Raw genomic sequence first — 20,472 nt, 5'->3', positions numbered from 1 at the left:
GCTCTTTGCCACTACCGGCCAGGGCTGAAGCCTCCCACCAGCCAGACTTCGACCAATTAAGAAAATCTCAATCGGCCCAGCTGGGGATCGAACCCAGAACCTTCGTCTTGTAAATCTACCTCTCACACCACAACGACACGGAGGCCGTTTGATAAAGAAGTGTAGCAATACCTGAGTATAGTATAGCTTGGCAAATTCATTCATAACACTCCCGATGGTCCGCGGGGGTAGCGATACCCGCGCGCACGACTTCATACCCGCGCAGTTCTTCCCCGTTCGTCGCCCGCATATCATCTGTTTAATTGAATGGTGTAAAAAATGGGCAAAAACTTCTAATTTAGTATAAGATATATATCAAATCTAAGCTCATTTTCCTCAGAAAATGACAGACAATTTTGTTCGTGACTATGAGTGCGATACAGGTCCTTCTATAATTGGTCTGAGTGTGTAGCGTATGGTAGGCGGGTACTCTGGCAATGCTCGACGCGATGCCATCTAATAAGTGGTGATTTGATTTATTGGATAATTATATTTGCTAATACATAGTACTAAAGATGATCATCTATACATTATCTCTATTAATAATCCGATTATATATTTATTTATATTAGCTATGCAATTTCAAAAAATAGAAGTAAACTTTGTTTTTCTGTTACTACTCATATGATTATAGGAGTTAAAATGTATTTGTAAGATAAAATAGCTCAAAGTTCTGTTTGAAAATAAAGCGATCAATTCTTTGAAGACCTACCTACTTATTTAGCTACGAATACAAAAAGCAAATCCTGGAAAATCGGGCTTAATAGTTTTTTCAAAATGTGTCATGTTTTTTAAATTACTTTCATAGTATTCTTCGTTTAGAAAACTATTTTCATGTGTCTTAATTTTATAGCTTTTTAATTTAATTTTTTTTTTAATTTAATAAAGCTAAATAGTAAAATAGTCCGATCTCTTGGACACTGCCATACTACGAGTATGACGAGGATGATCTACGATGTTGGCTACTGAATATTAATCAATATACTAGGTCTATAATAGGTATAAACAAGTTATTAATGTATCTAATAGATATAACATAGTTGTTTTTAAGTGTGTAACGAGTAAAAATAGAACTCAAAAATCTAAATTGAAACGGCACTGAATGTGATCTATCAAATAAATTAATATGAAATAGGGCGTAAGCAAAATTAACTGCGCGCTTCTACCTTACCCTACTCCTACCCAACCCCTTCACTTCCCCTACTCCTACCCTACCTCTGTGTACCGATTTTTAGCTTTCTACCTTGAAAATTGCGGAATGCTCTATAAAAACTTCCACCCTCATTTTACAGAAGTGGGGGCTAGCAAGAGACAAACAGATGTCACCCTCCATTCTTTCAACTATCTCCACATAAAAAATCACGTTTTGCCGTGAAAGACGGGCAAACAAACAGATAGACAGACAGACAAACACACTTTCACATTTATAATATTGTTTACTTAAAAACTTAATGCAAGGCCACACCAATGCATCCGGGATTGCGTTTAAGTTTTCACCAATCACAGGACGCGCCAGTTTGAGCAATAGTCTTGTGATTGGTAGGAAGTAAGACGTAAACTTGAACACACCCACGGTTGCTTTGGAGTGGAAGTCTGTAATACTGTGGAGTGTAGGTAATACTGATAATACGAGTACGTCTTGCTGCAGTCATGTTTGAACAATCATCATCATTATTAGCCTTTGTAACGGCTCAATACAGGTTCATATACTCGTAGGTGAGGGATTTGGAGTTTAGACTCATCGCGCTGTTCCAATGCGGATTGGCGGGCTTAGGGTGATAATCTTAAATTATTATTTTCAGTAATGACTGCTTAGAGTGCACGGCATAGGTGTAATATCACTTCCTAACTCCGGGCTAAGAATTTTTACTGAAATTTTCTGAAATTACAAGAAAAGAAAAGCTCAGTATTTGAACCCATAATCTGAAGAACCGAAATGAGTGTGGATTTTTCCTCTCTTCCTAACAAGTTAGCCCGCTTCCATCTTAGATTGCATCATCACTTACTATCAGGTGATATTGTAGTCAAGGGGTAACTTGTAAAGAATTTAAAAAAATACCGTTGAAGAATAACACAGGTGTATATTGTATCGTTATCAATCCATATTTGGCTCACTGCTGAGCTCGAGTCTCTTCTTAGAATGAGAGGGGTTAGGCTAATACTACACCATGCTGGCCCAAAGCCGATTGGCGAAAATTCTCATGTATGCAGGTTTCCTCACTATGGTTTGAGACACGTGATATTTAATTTCTTTAAATGCACATAACTTAATAGTTAGAGGTGCATGCCCCGGAGCAGATTTGAATCTACGCCCTCCGAATCGAAGGCAGAGGTCATATCCACTGGGCTATCACTGCTGTCCTTAGAGCTATATAGTGATAGTCACTCACCATCCGATATACTTGATCGTCAGTGGATGCCTAACGTGATTTCAATATGCATCCCTCTGTTTCAGGCGATGGTGGACACGCGACGACTCGTGTATCTACATGTTATTTGACTATGTGTGCGGCGGTGAACTTTTCTCCTACTTAAGAAATGCTGGCAGATTCAGTAATAGTATTGGTAAGTAGCTGTTAGTTTTACAAAACATACATAGATACACTGCTTGACCCCGTAACTATATCAAAAGTTCCTCGTTATGAAAACTTTTAGGGAAAAGCTTCCTTTACAACTGGAATAGAATAATCATCATCATCATGATTATCAGCCGATCGACGGATGTCGTCTATAGTTGGACAGGCTTCTTACATGGACTTCCAAACACCACCAACAACAAACGGTCGAGAGCCGCCAGCATCCAGCACGAAGGCTCTTGATGTGTTCAACCCTTGATGTGTTTGGTCCACCTAGTACGGGGTCGACCAACAATGTGCTTTCCGGTGCGGGGTTATCATTTTTATATTATTACCAACACCTTGGGACCCCCAACGTCCAGCGGCTCATCGAACAACGTGCGCTGCCTATTGCCACTTCAGCTTTGCGACTGACATAGCTCAGCGAGTCGCGAAGCTGAAGTGGCAATGGGCAGGGCTCAATAGTTCGATATAGAATAATGTTGTAAGTAAACTATTGTTATACAATTTGCATTAAAAATTTACGAATATCAAGCCCTTTCTCTAATAATAGTCTGATAGAAGTAGACAGTTTAATTTTGTGTGATATTCTGTAATAGATTTTTCTACTACTATGAGTAGATTTAACTTTAGAATAGACCTACTATAGGTACTTACTTTAATATGAAACAAAACAAATTAGTAAAATTACATATGAATTTCATGAAGAGAGTAGTATACTTACTCATAGGTATATACTCTTTAGTTCAAGGTTATATTTGCAGATCAAAGCTATTCGAAAAATAGTTTGGGTAATGCAGAACCTAGCAAAGAACATTATTCAAATAGCGTTGGAATTTTACATTCCAAACAAACCCACGAATCTGCAATCGATATTTGGTTATTTTCAAGGTAGATGTATCTCCCAGTCTAACCTGGTGTAATGATTGATTTGTTGACGTCATCCGCCTATCAAACATTCGTATAGTTACATGAATTTACTCACTTAAAAAATTATTACGTAAATCTTATCAATCATCTTAGAGTAGATACTTAATTTCAAATATTGAAAGTTGATATATACAGACCTAGTTTGGACCTAGTTAAACAGCCTCACCTCGATACTATGCATATTCGTTGAAATGCACGAAAAGTTAAATCGATAATTGGGTTGTTTCAAGGTGGATGTACCTATTTCCACGGTCCAGCTCTGGTGCAGTGATTGATACGATGACGTCACGATTCTCGATTCGTGCCAATTTTTATTTCATTATAGCGAGCCGAATTTTGTAACAGTGGGCACTTCTGGCGATTGTGTTCGACTTAGAATTTATTTTTGCGTAACCAGAAATTGAAGAAGACAAGTTGAAGGCGATAAATTTTGGGAACATCGCATCGTGTCTGACGTGTAATTATTATCTTTGTTGTCGTTTTGGTTTTACTTTTCGTAATTTTAGAAACAGAGTCATTACTGTCTGGCTAGAACGTAGTGGATCGAGTGTAACGGAAAAATTATAATGTTAGTTGTCGATGTTCACATACATTTAGAAAATGTGCTGATTATAACGATTTAAGATTTTCATCAGTTTCTTTGTCATTTTCCTCGAAGATGATTGGACTCTTTTCGTTATTATAAGTGATAATGACGTTTCTGAAAATTTACCGAGAAAGACGTTTAGAAGGCAGGAGGGGCTTATAGCCAGATAGAGTCCTGCACTGTGTCCATAAGGATTTTCCCCATTACAGAAAAAAATACAATATATTTTAATATTTTACCTGGTCTTTGAATTCTGAAAGATATATTGAATTTACATATTTACTAACTTTATGTATTATTGTTTTATATATACAAATATAAACATTAAAAAGACAGCATGATTATTTGGGACACCTATATTCATATAAAAGACAGATAGAAATGGAAAAACGTACGTAGCATCGATTAATCAGTTGTGAATAAGCGTGTATTTCTGAGGAAAGGACATGGACCGAAATAAGCGGTCAATGACGCGCGTCTAACTGAGTTCTGTCCGAGTTCGAGGTTATTCTATGCAAATATACAAATTCTAAGGTTAAGATTGGACTTTGTATGCTTTTGTGTCATGAATGCGATACAACAATGCTCTGATTTATGATTGCGGTCGGTAGTAAAGTGCGCGATGCTGGGGCGACGCGGCCAGACGCTCCGACGCCGTTACGCGTATCTGCTTATAATAACCCATTTTATAAATATTTAGTGATCTGGTTACGAGAGTCTTGAGGCATCTTAACACAAATTAACGTGATGTTAGCAATATTATTTAAGTGCCAATTTGTGGAGTGCCCAGTCTATTTTCTTGTCTAGCTTGGTACCGGATGTGGTAGATTGTTTTATGCGTTTTTCATCTCCATCGCAAAATACGGATGTGTGAAAAAACGTTTATTGTAGCTATAATAATATAATGATCCGTGTAACGGGAAGCACGACACTTACATCTAATCGAACCCAAATGTCAATCTCACGTGCACGCGGTGCCCCTTGCTGGACAACGAACAAAGCACTGGCGACCGACCAATGGCTGGATATCCTACACCCATCTGGGAAACAAGGTGGAAGAGGATCCAGCGACCTTGGAATAGAAATAACTTCTAAAATATCTGGTGCAGAACTCAGAAGTGCACTGTTTTCCCAATAGAGATCGTAGCTCAAGGGAAATTTTGTCGGACCATCCGGTTAACGCCCGGCGCCACCTATCCGGGTTAGGTTAGGAAATATATTACCAGCCACGTGAGTGTGACCACTTGAAAACTATGCGTCTGGTGACCAAAGGCTCCTCACCAACAGAGCTGAAAGAGGATAAAAAGACGAATTTACACACGCTAGCAAAAATGGCCACCAGCAGAAACCGGTTGAAAACGTGGACACACGCACGGTTGGAACCAGGACCACGATCTTCAGAAAAGAGGGAACGACCGCAGATGGAGAAATAGGATGATCAGGCTTTTTAAATAAAGTTTGAAAATTACAATATTTATCGATGTAGGTATATCTGAAGGTTATTTATTAATTATTTGTTTAAGACTCATCATTAGCCTATTATGTATTTGTTTGAGTTTTGAAGTCTTTTTTACAAACCCTTACTAGTATCAGAGTAAACAGACTTGACTTACTTTAAAAACAGTATAAATTGTTTTCAAATTATTTTGACATTATTTAACTTTTTAGTAGAGGTAGGGCTTATACCACATTGCTGAGGTATAAGGTTTTATAAGATACTAATATAATATAAGAAAATAAGTAAGAATATAGCAGGGGAATGGTCTGGTAGTAATTTTAAAGAACCGCTGACTGACATTGAGTAAACACGAGGTTAATAGGAGGGGCGCCTATTTTCGAAAACAATTCATAATAAGATACACAATTTTATGTGTTTGCTTCTAACCAAAATAGAATTAACACGTTTTATAACAAAGAGATTTTTAAAATAAAAAAAACAAAGACCACACAATTTATATTCGTAAAGCCTTTTAATTCGACATAACATCGTCGAAACAATGTTCATTACGTGAACATACAATATAATGCATTAGTTTTATTCGTTTTAAAGAGGTCGTAAAACTGTTTTAAAAGTATGTTTTCGGGTTGCGATATTAGAAAGAGGTGTTCCATTTCTAATTTTGTGTATGATTAAATTATATATATGCGTGCGGGGGTGCTTAGTCATATCTAAAATTTAAATTATGAACGTGTAGTACGCGTCACGGAAAAAGAGAAATGGCGGTGTATTTGTGCAATATGTAACTTATCATGTTTTTGCAGCTGCTCTAAAGTCTAGCTGAATTTAATTTTCAGTCAATGCATAAATCTTACATGCAAACTATGCCATAATTTGAATTAGCAAAGTTAATTTGATTTTTAACCGACTTCAAAAAAGTTTTTCACCGACTTCAAAAAAAAAAGACTTCAAAGGAGGTTTTCAATTCGGCGCGTATGTTTTTTATGATGTTATGAAAATCGGTTCAGTAATTTTTTTCTAAAATGAAAATAACGAAATTGCCCGTACTGTGGCGCTTTCGCTCACTATGCTAGGACACGCTAAAAACAGAAATATAAAATCTTTTTAACAAAAAATTTAACCGAATTCAAAATTATATTAATAAACTAAAAAGCGAAAAATAACATCGTATGTGCGTCCTTCTGTTCACTTTGAAGGTGGTGCCAACGCAATGCATTAACTAAAGCTGATTAAATCATAAAATTTTAGGATTTAAAGCCAGTTCTTTCCCATGGTTCTTTCAGAAACGGCTTTAATTAATGCGCCATCAAAGTGATCACAATGTAGCACATAGGATGTTATTTTTCGCTTTTTACTTTATTGTAGTGATTTCGAAGTCGGTTAAATCTTTTTGTTAAAATGATTTTATTATAACTACAAAGTACCTGCCAGCATTTTTCCTAACACGAGTAAACTTGCTTTATCATATACTTTAGTATGTATTTAGTAGTTTCCGGTTCAGTGATCCACTGCGGATGTTTTAATTGCAAGAATATATCAGTTTGTTTAGTCGGGATTTATTTCTAACATGATGCACGTAATGATTGTTATTTGTATGAATGTCTAAATATTTTCTTTACATTTCCTACTCCCGTATTACATACGATATATAATATAACTACTAAGTAATACAGAATAACACAATGCTTACTAAGTATACATAAAATAATAAATAAAGCCTCTGATCTATTCTACTTCAGACATCTTATTGAAAAATCAAGGTCTAATTAGTATAGTTAATAACACGCCAATTAACTCGGTCACACATACTCGTAATAGACCACCATGACGTCATAGTCTTCTTCTATACTAAAGCAGTTAGATATTATACTAAAGCAGTGAGACACAGCTTAGACGTATGATTACTTACGAGTAGGTAAGGAACGAGTAGGTAAGGTACGCAATTAAAAACAAATTTATAAATAGACAATAACAAAAGTGACAAAACAGAAGTTTGATCATATAATAATGGAAATTGGATGTAATCTATACATATAACCCTTCTTGGCAGTCGGGTAAAAATAGACGACTGTTTTGGACATAATTATTGTGATGCGAGTGTTAAAGACCTTTGTATAATGGACAGGAGATATTAAGGTGCAATATATCATCTTTCTGAAATGAGAACAAAATATGAGATTGGCAGCAGGATCAAGAATATAGAACAAGTGACAAAAACAATAAACCTTTGTACAATAAGTAGTCGCAATTTTAAGACTTTTATTGTGGTCGTAATTCCGTTTCAAAAGGCCAAACACGACGGTTTCGCCAACTGCCGAGCTTACCCACTTCATTTATTTGTGAGACTGTAAAGTTTCGTCGTAAAACATAACAAACTTTATAAGTATCTCTTTTATTTGAGTGTTTTATTACGCACGAACTATCGTGCGAAGTATGAACAATATTAACATTTGCATTGCAATCAATAGTAATAAAAAATAATCGGTTTCCGTGTTTGAAAAAAAAAAATTGTATTTCCAATTAAGTGTTCGCCGATGTTTATACAATACTTGATTAGGTATTCAAGTTCATATTCAGCTGCTGTTGAGAGCGTGATGTGCCGTTATTGGCCTAACATCACGATGTATGACGTCGAAACGCCCACTATCTTCTGATTCACATAACTTTTTAGTTTCACTCAAGAGACGCCTTATTTTATAACTAGCGGATGTCTGCGAATATATCTATGTTGAATAAGTTAATCGTTAAACTTACTTGATTAAATAACATAATATTATAATGCTGGCATTACATATTGGTCGGTAGGATGGGTATGCGATGTATCGCCAAAAGCAAAACTGGCTCTGGCTGGCTATCCTTTGATATGCGGCCGAATAATCGACAACGCCATCGCAAGACCATCGGACGTGCCATCATCGGACGCAATTATAGCTACTTCCTACACCACACAAGATGGCCCATCATACTGTAGGCTTTATCATCAATTATTGTGCGAAATATAGGCTACTTTTTGTTCCACAAAATCCATAGTTCCCGAAGGATTTGTGAAAACCTGAAAAAAAATAAAAAAAATCTATTCTCTCTGATCTGGCAATATTATTCATTAATTTGTTACCAAATAGAGTTACAAGTAGAACTAACGGTCGGGAGACGGGGTTTGGTGGGCTTTTTCAAGGCATGGGCTCAGTTTTCGACTGAGGGATGACGGCTTCTCTCTAAACGGAGATTCACATGAAACACTTTTAGCTTTTTCCGATCCCTTATTCTCTAGCGCTAGCAGAGCTTCAGAGCTCGACCAAACCGCAGAGACGCAGTATTATGGTCAAGAAAAATAAATTATACTGATAAAATTATGATTTTGGGAGCTTTTCCGTATTTCCTGACAAACTGGCAATCCTTGGCAGATATAACGCCGACAAAACTAACAATAGTAAAAATTTATGACAGTGATTAATATTAACACACCCATTGTGTAGCTTAATAAATCACTGTAACGTGGGTTTAATAGTACGAGAATGTATAAGTAGAGGCCAAAGTTTTCCTGCGAGCGTCAACTAATCTAATAATATAATAACATAATAGTTTAATAAACTAAAAATCGCGCTTTTAGCGCGCACTAAAAATTACAAATGGATTCCTGACAGCAAACCCTTTCATTCGATACCCATAACATGGGGGTGCATTTCAATTAACCTGTCCGCCATCTTGGACGTCCACCATATTGGATTTAAGTCACGTGACTATTTTTTTCGTATTCCTGACAGCAAACACTTTCATTTGATATCCATATCATGGGGGTCGATTTCGGCATCTTGGGGAGGCCGCCATATTTGATTTGTTATGATGTTTCTTAGCTAGTATTGCCATCAGAACTCAGAGCGTGTGCAAAATTTCATTCTAATCGAAGACCGGGAAGTGGGTCAAATTATAATTCCAAGATTTTCTTACATACATAGTTACAAGTGAAGCTAATATAAGCGTGTTAAAAATTAAATTCAGCATGTAAATAGTCCAGCATACTAAACATATTTTTAATTATGTATTTCACTCTATGCTAGATCAATCATAAAACTTATTAGGCATGTCCTAAGACAATACGCTATAAATTGAAAAGCATTTTGAATGTTCCGTTGAATCCTTCCAGATGTATAATAAGCATAAGGAAGTATAAGGATTCATCCACCAGAAAGGGTAAGACAGCTCGAAATAAACTAAGGTTCTAAACTTTGGTAGCTTATGTTTCATCTTAAGCATTTCTTTTTATATAACGACCAAGTAAAGTATGTATTTATAAAACGATTACTCGTATTATATCACATTATTCGCCGAAACAGCCTTAATTACTGTAATAAAAAGATAAAGTTCAAACACCTTTTTAGCGATAGTAAAATTAGTTTATAGAGATCATAACACGTGCGTTTGTTTAACGAGATTGTACTGTATATATACTCGTATAAAATGATGTCGCGTTTGCTAAATAAATTAAAGAATCTACCTAAGGCTTTAACAAAAATAGAACGATTTGTATATTTGAAAGTAGTTTTTTTAATTAATGTAAAAACATGTTTGGGAGCCTATTTTGTTAATACTATCAGGATGTAATCTTTAATAAAATAAACTAAAAAGGAATTTTCAATTTTTTTTTATTTTCTTTTATGAATACAATACCTATGAGGTACGCCCGAGCGTCATGTAAATTATTGTATAACTTCTTAATTACATCACTAAAAAAACTGACAAAAAAAATCACAAAACATTGGTCTTTCAAACTGCTTTGATTATATATTATATAAAAACTTTTTAATTTGAAATATGTTTTTTTAGAGATTTACCTCATCCCATTCGTCGCAAAATATTAAAATATTTGTACAGTATTGAAATTAATAAATAATTAAAGTAAACTGTAACGAATTTTACGAAAAATATCAACAATACCCTTCTTATCTGCAATACTGTTATTTGTCCACATAATAAAAATCACGGTAACCTAAATCCCCTTCTCATATTTTAATTTCACGGCAGCCCCTGTCTAGATTGCGCTGTCAGATGGCGAAAGTTGTGTGATTTATGTATTTTTTTTGTACACAGGAAATTTCTATGCAGCTGAAATAGTCTCGGCGCTGGAATACCTTCACGCTCGGAATATTGTTTATCGAGACTTGAAGCCAGAGAATCTATTGCTCGCGAAGGATGGCCATTTGAAGATCACTGACTTTGGGTTTGCGAAAAAACTAACGGATCGCACTTGGACACTTTGCGGCACGCCGGAATATTTAGCGCCTGAGATCATTCAAAGTAAAGGACACAATAAAGCTGTTGACTGGTGGGCTTTAGGTTAGTATTTCAGAATTATTAGCGATTTTAACTACTAACGAGTATTAGTTACAAGCCAGTAAATATATGTTACGTTAAACTTGTAAATGTAAAAGATTGCATGGTTGGATGTTTGTTGTTCCTTCACGCAAATTAGGCTGAACGGATTTGGAAAAAAAAACCTTTAAAATTTGACTGAAATCTTACAAATACGATCCTTTTTGTTGTTAGATGTACCTATCTAACGCTTAGCTTGTATTCAAACAATTTTCACAGCGATCACATGTTTGTTAAAAAAAAACATACTCCACGTGAATAAAGTTACGGTCTCTGGTTAATTTATAAAACAATTTGGTGACTCAACTCAAGATTTGAAGTTAGGCTTTGCTAATGCTATGGTTTGTATAGCATGAAACTTACTAATTTAGAAAACTTTTACATCGTTGAAAATACAAGCCAAGCCAATTTTGACAAATTTATAAACAACGATCATGAAAACCGCGTGTATGAAGACAAACGGCAAGTTGTCACAAATAAATCAATATACGTTACCAACGTGGATAGCTGCAGCAAAGTTGCACACTGCAGTAGTATTCAAGTTGCATTTACTTTTACTCAACGCTGGTTTATTGACATGTGCATTTGACCCTATCACTGGCACGTTGCCGTTCATCTGTTAACATGCGTCTTGCAAGAATAGGTATAGATGCATGCAAGCTTGAAGACAAACGACAAGAAGCCACAAATAAGTCACTACAGCATCCAACGGGCATAGTTGCAGATTGCAATAGTTGTCAAGTTGCAGTTACAAACACTCAACGATAGATTATTGACGTGTGCAGTTGACCCTATCATTGGCAAGTTGCCGCTCATTTGTTAGCACGCTTCATGTATAGGAAGTAGTCAATTTCTTTTTGTTCAGTACTTTGGTTAGTTGCCAATCGCTTATGTTTGTCGATGTAACAATTGATTTCGTTTTAATATGGTCATTTGTAAACATTAACGATTATATACCACTGATGGAATCATTAGGGATTTTTAAAGTAGATACTTGCCAGTTCAAGTTTTTTGGGTATGAATTCGAGAAGTTCAGAGTTGGAAAATTCAAAAGATTATTATAATTGAGAACCAGAGTTACCTTTAGCTCATAAGTTACAGAATCAAACTGAACATTTTATACGATGCTATATTATTTATTTTATCGTATATGGTCACATCACTCACACATGAGTTATTATCAGAAGCTTTATTATTTTCATGTTATCCTTGATATTGCTAAGTTAGCTTATATTTACTGTGATGTTGCTGTCAACTTTTCCTTTGTTCTGGTAAAAAGCGGGTCACGCGATCTTACTCGTTTCTGTGAAGGCCGGTGTAATTTACACATGTTACTTATTAAAATTTATTTGTAAACGTTTATTCATGCGTTTATTAAGATCTTTTTTTATTTCCAAAAAATACTTTATTCAAACTATTTTAAGGTTTATTAGGGATTATCATTTTGTTACTAATGCAATCAAGCAAAAACCGTTACTTTTTTATTTCCAAAAATATGTTTTACTCACGACGTTTTTGCAAAATATTTTTAGGTTGTTGAGTTGTCGAGAAGTGCTAATGATGTAGAGTGTGCCAAATAGATACCAAGTCGCGTATTAATTATAATTATGTATATTACAGATGAAAGCGAACTATATAAATTTGAAATTTTAGACTTTAACATAAAACATGTATCTGTGTTATAGATATTTGAAAAATTTTAGTTTCTATTTTTTTGTCGCGGGTTTTATTTTTGAAAAAGTTACGGTAATGTTATAATAAAAATAATAAAATAGTTTATTTCGTTAACATCAATTAGTAACAAATAATTAAAGGCTAGAGTCTTCTTTTATTTAAGAGTTGTATACAGGAGTGTATCCTGTGACAGAAGGCTCCGTTATAGAAGAAGTAGCTTTTTTAGTCAACTTTGTAAGAGTTATTTTAATTTTTGTAGCAGTTAAGAATTTCATTAAAGTTACGGTAAGTTAAAGGAAAAATTTATTTTGTTAGTAGGAAGATACGGTAAAGTTAGAGTTAGCACAATCCAATCAAAGGTTGCATTAACACTTGACATGTAATATCAAACTATAGTGAATAATAAAGAAAGAACACTGGAATCGGAATCATAAAAACACTGGATGGAATCAATCCTGAGAAATTATTTTATAAATTAAGTTTTGTAAACAGTAAAATTGTTTCTAGTTTCTCAGGTCATTAGTTGACAGTGCGTTGTTTCTCGTCAATACGTCCGCAGTGTCGCCGTATGGCGTCGTGGCGACGTTTAATGTTATGTTTACATTATAATTATTTAACGTACTAGTGATTTACGTCGCCGTCTAGTCAATCCAAATCGCTACCTCGTGCCAGACTTATAAATGTTCCCAGATAATTTATAGCGCTGGAGCTTGTGTTTGATTGTCTCTGATGTTTATTTTTTGGCATTGGATAGAAAATATAATATTGATTAATACTCTTGGACTATTGTTGGTTCTTCATAACAATGTCCCGTTAGGTTGTTACAAATATAGTCTCCAATTTATGTGGTATTTAGATATTTTTAACATACAAAAGTTGCCAAATTGATTAAGAAGCCAAACTTTCTTAATTAAAACCATTAAAACAAAAATAAACTTACAATACCTACTTGTTTTAATATCATCATCATCATACCATCTTATGGACGTCCACTGCAGGACATAGGCCTTTTGTAGGGACTTCCAAAAAACGATCCTGAGCCACCTGCTTCTAGCGAATCCCTGCAACTCGCTTGATGTCGTCAATTCACCTGGTGCTGGGTCACCAACACTGCCATTTCTAGTGCGGGGTTGCCAGCACCTTGGGACCCCAAAGTCCATCGGCTCTTCGAACTATGTGCCTCGCCCATTGGCACTTTAGCTTCGCGACTCGTTGAGCTATGTCAGCAATTTTGGTTCTTTTGCGGATCTCATTTCTGATTCAATCACGCAGATATACTCCGAGCTTAGCTTGTTTCATAGCTCGACTCGTTTCATGTGTGACTCTGGTTTTTGGTTATTTTTGCTGTTAGGATGCATTGCTGTGTTTTGGTTTGTAGGGTATGGTAACCTCTATAGTTAAAGGAACATGAGGTTAAACATATATACCTTATGTTATAGTAGGTATACAGCTACAGGGCACCATGTTGTACGACTTGTTCCATGCCCTGAGTTAGTTACTCTGTTTATAAGTGACGTTTTTCCTGTTGCTCATCAGGTGGACTTTGTCTTCGACTATTTATTATAAAAATAGCTCGAAAATAAAGTCAAGCGATTACTTTCTCAATATCTGTACTTACTTGAATTAGACGGTAAACAAACGGAGTGACGTGTTTATTCTTATTTTACGTATTTTCATTGCGATTACGTATATTATCTTGTAAACAGCTCTCATTTCAAAGTCTGATTGTATTCTCACGAGGCCAACATAAGACGTCAGTGAGATAAACACAATATAAATCACAATTAACGTAGTTTTATTTTGGTTTTTCAGGTGTGCTGATCTATGAAATGCTAGTTGGCTATCCCCCGTTCTACGATGACAATCCTTTTGGAATATACGAAAAAATCTTAAACGGGCGGGTTGATTGGCCGAGGCATCTAGACCCTGTAGCCAAGGACGTCATAAAGAAGCTATTAGTGCAAGATAGGACGAAACGGCTTGGAAACATGAAGGTCGGTCAAATATGTAATATATTTCAGAGTTGTGTCATTATAGATTTTAGATATTCTGAGAGGAGACTAGTGCTCAACAATGAGCCGAGTGGGTTAAATGGGTTGTTGAAAATTATGATGAGATATTAGGTAGTAGCTATAAATGTTATGAGAGTAAGTGTGATTAAATAATTTTCATCGCTACTATTTTAATGGCTTTTAACAATCACTGACTAAGTTTTACAAATCACCAATATATAATCCAGTTTCTACTGTAATGTTTTCACACATTTTTACTCTCAAAGGGCTGTTATAGGTACGTTAATGTCTGTAGATGTTGTCAGTGTCAGGATGATCCCGCTATTTTATACTCTATTTCTATGGGATGTCACTAACAACGAAGTTGCCATGGAAATGAGCGATGCCACATCGCTGTAACTTTACAGAATGCAGGGGCTGTATAATTTTTCCCCCGTTGTTAAATAGTTTTAATAATGTATTTCTTAGGCTTTCCAAATACATGTATTTCAAAAGCGAAAAAAACAATGTTCTTTTAAAAATTATCGAGGAAATAAGATGTACCTATTCACACGTTTTCCCCATTAGTAAACACGGCTATTGTAGTTAGTTATAGTGTCTTTATTTATTAGCAATTTATTTTCTCGTCTCAATTTTGCTTGAATTCGTTAATCCCCATGATTTTATACTATAGATATGTTATGTGCCTACAAAATCTCCGTAAAAAGTGATTTTAGCGACTCCATTAAGCGCACACAGGCACAATTTTATGTTTATTTACAACATTATAAGTATATTTATGTATAAATCGTTATTACACGTCCTAAACGCACAATTTGACATTGTAGACAGTATTTAGGTATTATATATATGGTCAGTGGATATGACCTCTGCCTCCGATTCCGGATGGTGTGGGTTCGGATCCGGTCCGGGGTATGCACCTCCAACTTTTCAGTTGTGTGCATTTTAAGAAATTAATTATCACGTGTCTCAAACGGTGAAGGAAAACATCGTGAGGAAACCTGCATACCAGAGAATTATCTTCATTCTCTGCGTGTGTGAAGTCTGCCAATCCGCTTCGGGCCAGCGTGGTGGACTATTGACCTAACCCCTCTCATTCTGAGAGGAGACTCGAGCTCAGCAGTGAGCCGAATATGGGTTGATGACGAGTGATTAAATAATTTTCGTTGTTTCCGCGACTGAATGAAATTAAGACAATTTATGCACATTTATCCGCCTTAGTTTTGATGCGCTAGTGACATATCTCTAGTATAACATATCGTTGGTTAATTCCCGATGTAATTTCTTTAGAATAATTCTGCACTGATACAATTTTAATTCGAGTTGGTGATGCAAAAAAGCTGTTCGCGTTCGCTCTTGAAGTTGGCTGTTCTCCAGATGTTTCCATATATAACTCCTAATCTAACAGATGACAATTTATACACAGTGTTTAATTGTACAGCTTAACCTTTTTTTTAAATGTGCTTTATATAAATTACTGCGTTTTGTCATTTGCCGGAAGTAATTTTTTTATGTATTAAAAAATACTAAACGAGAGGACTTTCCAGTTCATGTATAAGTGCAAAAATTGAAAGTAGTTTACGTTTTAAGTTTACGTCGAGTTTTACGCGGACGAAGTCGTGGGCGTCTGCTAGTACCTAATTTGTTTGTTAGGGTAGGGGTAAGGTAAAGGGAAGTGTAGGGGTATGGTAGGGGTAGGGTAGGGGTAGTTGAAAGTTTACTTCGAGTTTTACGCGGACGAAGTCGCGGGCATCCGATAGTACCTACCTAATTTATTTGTCCCTATCGCAACAAGAGCCTGAACTCGAGACTGCAGGTTTAACCAATTGATCAACAAGATAGTTTGCATAAGAACTCAATGTAAAGTGAGTTTAGTGGTATAGATGATACGCCCGTCAAAATCGATACAAAAATCGCTAAATTCACAAAGTACGATGAATGTCTGTGTCAGATGAATTCATTTTTTTTAGTATGTTGTTTGGACCCATAACAGTATGTAATTATGTTTACTAGAAATAGGTTTACTCTCAAAAAGTTGTCGAGTAATTTTTGTTCTTGTAAAAGTTTTGTACACAGGAACAACCACGAAATATACGTGTCCAGATTTCTGCTCTATATCTCCTAACCTATGTATTTATCGTCTAATTTGTATGATTTTAAGAGCGTTAAATTTGTGACAAATTAAACCCAATCAGAGTTCTGTATGTCAATCGCTTACCAACTGAAAGTAACTGGAAAGTCTTTTAGATTTATTTTTAAACATCATAAACTAAGAAGTAAGTGTAACACAAAAGACATTAATTGGATTAGAGACCCGATTGACCTATAATTATAATAACACATAGTAGACAGAAACAGAAAATGTATATAAAACGAAGTATTGTTGTGATTGTTTGACATATCTGTCTGTGTATTTGTAGATCAGTATAATATAATTGATCTGATTCTAAACTGAAGAACCAATTTTGATGCGTTTTGGTTTGAAACCTGAAGTGATTTAATATTAATTGTTCGGTTCGGGTTAAAAAGTTTATTTTTTTATTTTATATATTTTCGTTCTTTGATCTTTATTTACATCAAGCGAGTCGCAGGGATTCGCTGGATGCAGGCGGCTCAGGATCGTGATGTTTAGAAGTCCTTACAAAAGCCTCAGTTCTTCAGTGGACGTCCATTGGCTGATATGTAATAAGGATGATGATGTTGATGATGATGATGTTGATGATCTGTTTTTAGATTTATGATTATCTATATACACATCAAAGTTATATGTGTGTATTCGGCTTCATTATTACATTTTCTTATACTACAAGTATAATTTCTAAATATAATAAGTAAAATAAAGTTGATATTCTCTAATATAAGTGATTGCTAGCGACATTTAGTGTTGGCACTATGCCAGCAGGGCGTGGGTTCGAGTCTCGTTGCGTCTACAATTGTTGATATCTCTATCACCCGATTTGCTTGTTTGGCTTCGGTTGCAAATAAACACTACAAATCTTAGTAAAGAATAGACATTTGAATTGATACATAACAAAACATATTGAAAAGTAAGGAATAAATATATCGGATCTTTAGAAAAAGTTGTTTAGAAACATATTTTTTACCAAATAATCTTATATTATGCTACCCTGAACAACATGATTCTCGTCCTATTTGTTTCATCCGCTAGATAATACCTATTGACTATTAATATTATATTAAAATGTACACAAGAAAAGTGTAAAATTTTATCTGATCGACAGGCGTCTACAATATTAAACAAGTACGTAAAAATAGATGTAGAAAACTTTCAAGATTTTCTCCAAGCGTACACGAGTGTGTACCCACTCATATGGCACTTTGCTTTATAAAGAGTGGAATGTGTAAACGGCTGCAGTTTCTAGTAGTTTAATATTTTCTCCGAGGTACGCCTAAGCTTTTTGCCGCGATGTCGCAGAACTGTTTAGAAAGCCATCAGTCAGGTGTCCGGCGGGCGGCGACATCAAAGCCTTGTATTGACAACGATGACTGACGTTTGTGGCATAAAAACATAGTGTGTCACTTGGTTAGGGATTCCAATAATGCATCGAAGTAAAGTACCATAATAGTTGTGAAAACAGAAAAGAAATGTTTAGCTAACTACGCTAACAAGTAGTAATAAAGGTTTTTTCTTTCTATGGGCCTTATAAGATGGCTCAAAGTCACTCAACGGGCGATGTTTGAAGCTATGCTAGTGTATAGTATATCTGTCTGATGGAATCAGAAATGAGGAGATTCGCATAAGAACCAATGTTACCTACATGGCTCATAATATGGCGATCCACATATTTCGAAGATCTTTTGGATGTTGGGATCCCATAATGCTGGAATGATAACATGAAGGGTTGCTGGATGCAGGCAGCTTAATCGGGGTGATTACTGATTAGAAGTCCTTATAAAATGCCCATGTCCAGCTGTGGACGTCAATCGCTTAGTAACAATGAAATTGATGAGATAAAGTTAAATGAAATGAGATGAAAAATGAAATGTGTTCACACTAAACAGCAAAGATTTCATTTGAATTTTCAAATTAATTTTGCAATTGCCTACTGACTCATTCTACGATTATGAACGTAAATGTGAAATTGATTGGCGCATGTATTTGATTTAACTTCACTGTTGAATTACACCTATTGGTTTGAAATTGCATAAAACGTCGGAAGCACTCTCGGGGATATAGTTAATCAAGCTACCTAGTTAAGCGTGGCATTGCTTTTCATGGGCCATAAATTCTAAATATGATATTAAGGCGGCTTTCAATGATCTAGTTATAGTCAAACTAGCCGACGCCTTGCAGTTTTACCCGCGTAGTTTCTGTTCCCGTGAGAATACGGGTATAAAGTTAGTCTATACGTCATCAACCCATATTCGGCTCACTGCTGAGCTCGAGTCTCCTCTCAGAATGACAGGGGCAAGGCCATTAGTCCACCACGCTGGCCCAATGCGGATTGGCAGACTTCACACACGTAGAGAATTAAGATAATTCTCTGGTATGCAGATTTCCTCGCGATGTTTTCCTTCACCGATTGAGACACGTTTAATTTCTTAAAATGCACACAACTGAAAAGTTGGAGGTGCATGCCCCGGGCCGGATTCGAACCCACACCCTCCGGAATAGGAGGCAGAGGTCATATCCACTGGGCTATCACGGCTCTATTAATTATTAATTAGCCTATGATACTCACAAATATCGTAGCTTTCTAGCGGTAAACGAATTTTCAAAATCGGTTCAGTAGATCCAGAGATTACCCCCTACATTTTACAGGGTGCTTTGCTTGGGAGTATTTCCCATAACTTCAAGGTGACAAGTCCACTTACAAAAGAAACATTTTATACTCCGAAAATATTAATTTTGCAACACATGTTCCTTAGACATTTTTAATTAATTTTCCTTAAAGAATATAACCCTAGAGTTATGGGAAATACTTCCGAGCATCCTGTATAGTTGGAAATATTGACTTTTGTATGGAAATAACTTGAAATAATCGGGTCACCCAGTTAGGAGTGCCATGATCTTTGCATGCCCCATCAAATTGGCGGATTAACGTTGTAAAACTACACAGGAACGTCGCGACTGCCAATAATAACAGAGTTGCTCTCATTTTGAACTATTTATTGCTACTTAACGTTCCTGATTGATGTATGAGCCGCTATTAGAACTATGGCAATACTGGTTGTATAGCTTATTGAGGTGTTAAAGTCTGTTAACCCATATTGTTGGCTCTTTGTGCCAATCAGCTTGTATACTGAACCCGTATTCGATACTAAAATAGTATAGGATCCTTATTTTATTTCAATTGTTTATGGAATATCGTTGACCACACACAGTACAGTGACAGGTTATGTATAAGTTAAGCAATGGTCCCGTATGTCATATATTCATACGTAAAGTAGTATAGAGAAATACTCACAAATTTTGGCATTATTTTATGTTTTATATATTTTACCTTTAAATAATTTTTTTTAATAATAATTTTGCTTGTTACAGTGTGGTTCAGAAGATGTGAAGAGACACAGGTGGTTCAAACACATCGACTGGGCTGATGTTTATATGAAGAAGCTACAGGTAAATTAGTTCAGGCTACAAATTACAATATTTTCCATCGAATCCATACGAACTCAAAATAACGTTGAAGCAATGGTGCTTCAATGCATCGTCTCGTCATCGACCCTCTATAGTACCAGGGGCCTTAGCCAAGTAACATGTCGATCTCTTTCTACAAACGCTAACGCTTCGAAAACTAACAAAATGTAGGTATGGGAATGACAGATCCGATTGACAACTCGATCACGTGACCTGTCATAGTA

At 35.6% G+C, this 20,472-nt stretch overlaps 1 protein-coding gene across 1 annotated transcript in view; it reads left to right on the top strand.

Annotated features, from left to right (window-relative positions):
* LOC112058233 (cAMP-dependent protein kinase catalytic subunit 3) overlaps positions 1 to 20,472 on the top strand; it is a 60,238-nt gene that overhangs the window by 37,070 nt on the left and 2,696 nt on the right. The window contains exons 3-6 of the mRNA XM_052891176.1: positions 2,495 to 2,604; positions 10,679 to 10,924; positions 14,447 to 14,628; positions 20,153 to 20,230. Coding sequence (XP_052747136.1) covers positions 2,495 to 2,604; positions 10,679 to 10,924; positions 14,447 to 14,628; positions 20,153 to 20,230 — 616 coding nt within the window. The remainder of the gene's footprint in view (positions 1 to 2,494; positions 2,605 to 10,678; positions 10,925 to 14,446; positions 14,629 to 20,152; positions 20,231 to 20,472) is intronic.

Source organism: Bicyclus anynana, chromosome 3, assembly GCF_947172395.1.
Source record: "Bicyclus anynana chromosome 3, ilBicAnyn1.1, whole genome shotgun sequence".
Taxonomy (NCBI): domain Eukaryota; kingdom Metazoa; phylum Arthropoda; class Insecta; order Lepidoptera; family Nymphalidae; genus Bicyclus; species Bicyclus anynana.
The sequence above is the reverse complement of the archived record's forward strand: the minus strand, read 5'-3'. Positions and strand labels throughout refer to the sequence as shown.